Source organism: Oryza brachyantha, chromosome 4, assembly GCF_000231095.2.
Source record: "Oryza brachyantha chromosome 4, ObraRS2, whole genome shotgun sequence".
Taxonomy (NCBI): Eukaryota; Viridiplantae; Streptophyta; class Magnoliopsida; order Poales; family Poaceae; genus Oryza; species Oryza brachyantha.
The window spans coordinates 321,501-327,165 of record NC_023166.2 but is presented as its reverse complement, the minus strand read 5'-3'; the positions used below and the strand labels follow the sequence as shown (position 1 = coordinate 327,165).

The 5,665-nt window shown below is 39.8% G+C and overlaps 1 protein-coding gene across 3 annotated transcripts; it reads right to left on the bottom strand.

Moving 5' to 3' along the window:
• Positions 1-1,389: 1,389 nt before the first annotated feature.
• On the bottom strand, positions 1,390-4,902 carry LOC102716494. Of its 3 annotated transcripts, none has more exons than XM_040523432.1 (8): positions 4,587-4,902; positions 3,436-4,113; positions 3,160-3,334; positions 2,790-3,087; positions 2,444-2,516; positions 2,278-2,368; positions 2,108-2,187; positions 1,390-2,014 (listed from the first exon to the last, which is right to left on the bottom strand). In XM_040523432.1, the coding sequence occupies exons 2-8, from the start codon at positions 3,988-3,990 to the stop codon at positions 1,739-1,741; spliced, it is 1,548 nt and encodes a 515-aa protein (XP_040379366.1). In that variant the 5' UTR covers positions 3,991-4,113; positions 4,587-4,902; the 3' UTR covers positions 1,390-1,738. The 3 variants fall into 3 exon arrangements, with proteins under 3 accessions (XP_040379366.1, XP_006653096.1, XP_015692364.2); XM_006653033.3 differs by having other exon boundaries at positions 3,436-3,843; positions 4,587-4,901; XM_015836878.2 differs by lacking the exon at positions 4,587-4,902 and having other exon boundaries at positions 3,436-4,577.
• Positions 4,903-5,665: the final 763 nt, after the last annotated feature.

The window sequence follows — 5,665 nt, the reverse complement described above, 5'->3', positions numbered from 1 at the left end:
GCCCAAACAAATGGCCCAGAGTAACTTCGTAAGAAATTAATAGGACAAATTTGATCGCTTCCTGTTTTAACTCAGGTAATCATTATCGGGATACTAGTATCGTTTTTTAAGTATCATAAAATCAGGATACTATCGAATTTTAGAAAGCACGTAGTTTTATATAAAGTATATAATACATTGTATAAATTGAAACATACAATATTGATTTTTTATATTTAATTTACTTTTGTAGATTTGAGCATATTTATTCACATTATTTTCAATTACCTTATTTAAATCATATTTTCATAGAGTCGTAGAATCAGGATACTACCTGAGATTTGTTATGATTATGTGAAAATGATAGTAAAATCCGGATACTACTGCTGTGTTCTTCATCATGGATTTTTCTAACTTTTTCCTTAGCTTTTATGCATACGCTACGATTTGTAAACTGTTAAATAATATTTTCAAAAAGTTTCTATATAGAAGTGCATCATCTCACCTTTATAACATAGATTTTTTTTACTTTGTAATAGTTAATTATTGTTTACACCATTAAATATGTATCATAAAAATCTTTCATCTCCATCTTAATGTACACAAATAACACAGCCTGCCAATATTAACATACTAGATAGATCGGTATCGTTTCAGCTTGGTAAAATCGTAGTATCAATTACTAAGATTCCGATTGTGATATTGACAACCTTGAGAAATACTTTTAGTTTGGCACAGGCAGGAAAATGCCACTAAAATGTTTTATTGGGCACAAATTCCTTGTAATTAATGAATAAATGTAGGTTAGGCTAGTTATCAGAATTCTGGAAATGAAAAATCAGTTGTCTTGCATATGCACATCAGATGCATTTGATCTTGCACATTTTTTAAAGGATTTGTGACACAGTAGCCAATGCATTATTTTTATTTGAGAGCATGCGTCTTGAAAAGGCTAGCAGTCAACTTTGCAGCAGATGATTCGTGGTTCAGAATTTGAGACAAGTCGTCATCCTAGCAGCAGATAATCGGTTGGAGTTGGACGAATTCCTTTGTAGCTACCTGCCTGCCTAACCTACGTACTGTCGTTAGCAATAGGCACAGCAAAACGTGAGGCCTCCGTTGTTTCCATCTCTTTTTTTTTCTTTTTCTTCTGCTGCTGGAAATACAAAGTGAGTTGTCTAGTGGTAGTAGTAGACAAGAGATGAGTTTATTAGTTTCTTAATTTCCAAGGCAAACATAATCCACTTTAGTTTTTTTTTCTATTCCAAAGTTAGCTAGCTAGATGACCAAACTTGTTAGTTCAGAATGATTTCTGGAATATGAACAGTTTATTTCAACACATGCTTTCCTGATGATCGAATTCTGCAAGTGTTTTACATCTTTCACCAATTAAGCCAAGAGCAGAGCAAGGCCGGCAACAATTTTTATATACTGCAGGCTAGATTTCAAGCAGATATACATGTCTGACATACTTCACTCGACTTTGTACACATTCATCATATACTGTATTCTTTCACATAAGCTTAAACAAATAAAAAAAGAAAAGAAATATAAAATGGAGACAAGATCGATCGAACTGGATTGTGCATCCACCTGACCAAAAAAAAATCAACTCCATGCCTAGTTTGTTGGACCATAAATAAATTTAATTTATACAGCAAGCGTATCCCATATGTCATAGCAATATAATGCCCCAACCTCCATCTCAGGCCACGGATCACCATTATCATCTGAACCGGAGTTACCTGTGACCTGTCTACTACGCTCCTCCGGCTCCAAGAACGGGTGCAGGGTTCTCAACGTCGGTGCCGGCATTTCGCTGCTGCTCGTTGTTGGCAGCTTCTGCTGGTTGCTGTGCTGCTGCTGCGTGGCTCCTGCGACCACCAGGACGACGGCGTGGGTTCTGAGCCGCCGGCGCCGGCGCCCGTGCTGCCCTCCACCGTATAATCTCGACGATGATGGAGTTGCCGGTCATCCCTACTCCGAAGCCGGCAAAGGTGGCCAGGATGATCGATATCACGGCTTGCAAATGAAGCTGCGTGCGTATGTACACACGTTACTGTCAGTCTCAGTGTTCTAGATAGCTAGGCAAGTCAAATTGAGGTCCTTCGATTAGTATGCTGCTTACATATCTGTAGAAGAGATGGGTGAAGAAGACGACGAACAGAAACTGAATTGTCGCATAGATCCACACATATCTTCTTGCCACTGCACTCACAAACATATTAAATTAAGCTTTCATGCTGCGATTAGTTATAATCTAGTGTGTAAATACTAGTTACTATATGACACTCGTACCCATGCTTGTTGTGGTTAAGGAGGAGAAGAGGCCAAGGATGCATGAGAAGGGCAGCGATATTGCCAGAGCTGCAATACCATTACGAGCAACCTGCAATTGATTAGGAAACATATTTCAGACGTGTTTGTTACCAGCAAGAGAGACACGTACTACGTGATGACGTACCAGCAATTGTTCCAAGAAGCAGAAGTAGGCGAGGATGCTGACGATCACAAGGATTGGTGCTCCCTGCCACATTCTGATCGATCATCCACAAAACTAATTAAGATCAGTTCATACGTCACAGACTACATGGCTAGGTGTTTTAAGTGTTAATATACCATTGGCACACATCATTCTACTTCTAGAAATGGGTGTTTTTGTCTTAATACGTCACAGTATATAAGAACATATAAAATTAATTCTTATCAAACTAGAAGCAGGTAACCAAATCAACTATAAGATGAATACAGACGTTGCAAGTAACAGCAGAAGGAATTGAACTGATTGTTAATAATAATAATTAGATTACCTGAAGCGATCGTATCTTGATCTGTTGGCAGGGACATGGCTGGTCTCACCCTGCATGCTCTGAACACGTACAAGAGTGACAGGAAGGTTCTGAACCTCCTCCTTGCACACCTCACATGTCCTGGTTCCCTTCATGGTGAACCATTTCATGGCACAGTGCTTGTGAGCTAGAGCAAGCTCACCCTTGCATGAACACTCCAGTTTCAGAGTGTCTGTACTCCCTTCAGACAGCTCAACCATGCAGATCCTGCATACCGCCTCTTCCTCCGGTATGTCCTCTCCAGCCTCACCAAGCTCACCTGAACCCAATGCGTCAGAACATACAAATTGCAACATCAGGAACTATATGACTGATCATGAACAGTTTAAACCTGGTTCAGTAGGCACTATATCTGGGATGACATTGGTTGTCATGGGGACTGCTGGCGTTGAAGGAATTACGCGGTACACGCCACCGAGTGAATTCATCCTCTTGAAACTCTTTGCATTGAATTTCTTCATGTTCATGGGAAGTGACTGTGACCGGTATATGTGACCTGCTTTGTCCTGCCACCACAGACAGGTTCAAGTCGACGATCAGACAAGAGAAAATTAATCATCAGTGACAGTGAACATAATTAAGCTGCTCTTGGCCACAAAGAACTTACAACAGCAGAAGTGGTTGAAGTTTTATCGGCTTCCTGCGAAACATCGGTCACCGGGAGCGACGATGTCCTCGAAATCTTGGCGTTGAAGAACTTGACTGATGATTTGAAGCTTCCTACTGGCAAGAGGCTCTTGACAGTCTGCCTCAGCATGAAGGATGGCGAGCGCTGAGGCTTTGGGGCAGCAATTGTGCTCCTGCTGGAACAAGAACCAGCAGGTGCCAAGCTGGGTCCTTTGGGTGGTGTCGGTGTGATATCTGCTTCTGCAGTTGTAGGTGTGCAGAGGCTGCTTTCAGACATGTTTGCTGTTGCTGTTGGTGGCATGTCGATGGAGAGATGTGGCTGCTTCCGATGGTGATCAGAAGCTGTTTCTTCTTCTTGCAATGGAACAGTTGTAGCAGTAGCAGTCCCCTTCAAATCAATTAAGGAGCATAAAGAAACAGTTGGAGACATGAACATTAGTTTGTTGGATTTACAAATCAGAGTATCACATACAGATAACACGGTAGTGATTATCGAAAGGTACATATGCAGAACAAAAATTATGGTACATTTCATTCAGCAGAGGGGGGATATATGGTATGATACGAGAAGGAATCTCAAACTGGTGAAGGCCAAACAATTATTCTCAAATCAGGCATGATTTGTTATTCATTTCATCCACGCATGTAGGCACCGCACCTAGGGGACAAGTATTAGATAATACAAAAGGACAAACAAAAAAAACATACGGATGCCTGAGTGTAATTGTAATAGGTTGCAGCAGCACAGATTGATGATTAGCGCAATACAGTAATATAGCAGATAACTTTATCTGGCCTGCAGATGACGCGTCATGCATTCCAAGAACATCGATAAGAAACCAGAAAAAAAAGTGTCGAGAGATTTATTTTTTCTTTTGGGGGATTAATTCAGATAGTAATTTGGACTGAAGATGCATGAAGAAGAGTATCAACGAACATGCCTTTGCAGGATTAGTCGAGCAAGTTAGTTTTACTGACACAAGTGAGTTGATTAGGCAAAAAATCCAATACGAGAAGCAAAAGAGGAGAAGCAAGAAAGCAGGAGATGCCATGCATGGCGCTGGTTAATTAACAGAGAAGCAAGATATCGATCGATCGAGAGAGATGAGAAGAAGGGTATGCACAGCACACCTGCAGGTGCTGCGTCTGCGCCATGGCAGATTATTGTTGAGCTGTTGTTGTTGCTGCTGCTTTGCTTGTTGGTTGACTGATCTGATGACTGTGGTCTGGAGTGGAAAATGAAGAACAGCAAGCAAAGCAGTGAGAAGAAGGAACTCTAGCACAATAAATAGGGAGGCCGTGTGGAGATGGAGCTCTAATCAATCAACTAAGTACTGTAATGTTGAGATGAGAGATGGAAGTGGAGACGACACGCATCGCAGAGAAAGAGAAGACAGACGAGACGACAGGTGCAGGTGGTGGGGAAGGAAGGAAGGAAGGAAGGAAGGAGCAACAGCTACTACTGCACATACTTCAGCTCATAAGACATGCACACTGCCACATCTTCCTCCATTCCCAGCACTTTTCCTGTATATCACTGTTTTCTATTTATGTAAATATATTGATATCTCATAGTATCTTCTTAAGAATAGAAAAAATGCTCTTTATAAATAGTATATTTCCACTAATTCAAGCTGAGTAGCACTGATCACTCACCCTCCCATCTCTTCTCTTTTATAATCTTTTCAGATATCAATTCTATATAATGTACGCTAATCTGTTCTACTCATCATTTGCCCACACTACATGCGGCCAAATTAAAGGGTTCAGATAATTAATTGGAACAAGAATTAATTAATGTAGGAAACAAGTTCATTTTCCATATAGGAATTAATGGTTTCAGATAAGCTCAGGTAACAGGCAAGAGAAAAAAAACAGTTGTTTATCCAAATATCTCTTCTGTATCTCATTGTTGTGTGTTTCTTCTATGACCAATTTTATCGCTCGTAACTTGAGGTAAAATATTTTTAACGTAAAACTTTAGTGTCTCTATATATGTAATGCCAAAATTTTATACTAAAAATTTTATATCTTTAAATACTCTTCCAAGAATAACCGAATTTTCCTTCTTATAAGTACATACGCGGCGTTCTCAAAATGATGATTAATTTGGACATCGACGCAGTTTTCAATATATATGTTTTATCATTACTTTCTCAACACATAGCAAATAGTTTTTCTATTTTAGGCTTTAAATTTTACAAAAAAAT

Bases quoted from the DNA above. Each gene is read 5' to 3' on its own strand.
- LOC102716494 (XM_040523432.1), bottom strand. From the start codon at position 3,990: ATGAAATGTACCATAATTTTTGTTCTGCATATGTACCTTTCGATAATC. The intron at 2,517-2,789 runs GTAATCTAATTA...ATGATCGATCAG, and splicing joins TCAAGATACGATCGCTTCAG to AATGTGGCAGGGAGCACCAA. The intron at 2,015-2,107 runs GTAAGCAGCATA...ATACGCACGCAG, and splicing joins CCCATCTCTTCTACAGATAT to CTTCATTTGCAAGCCGTGAT.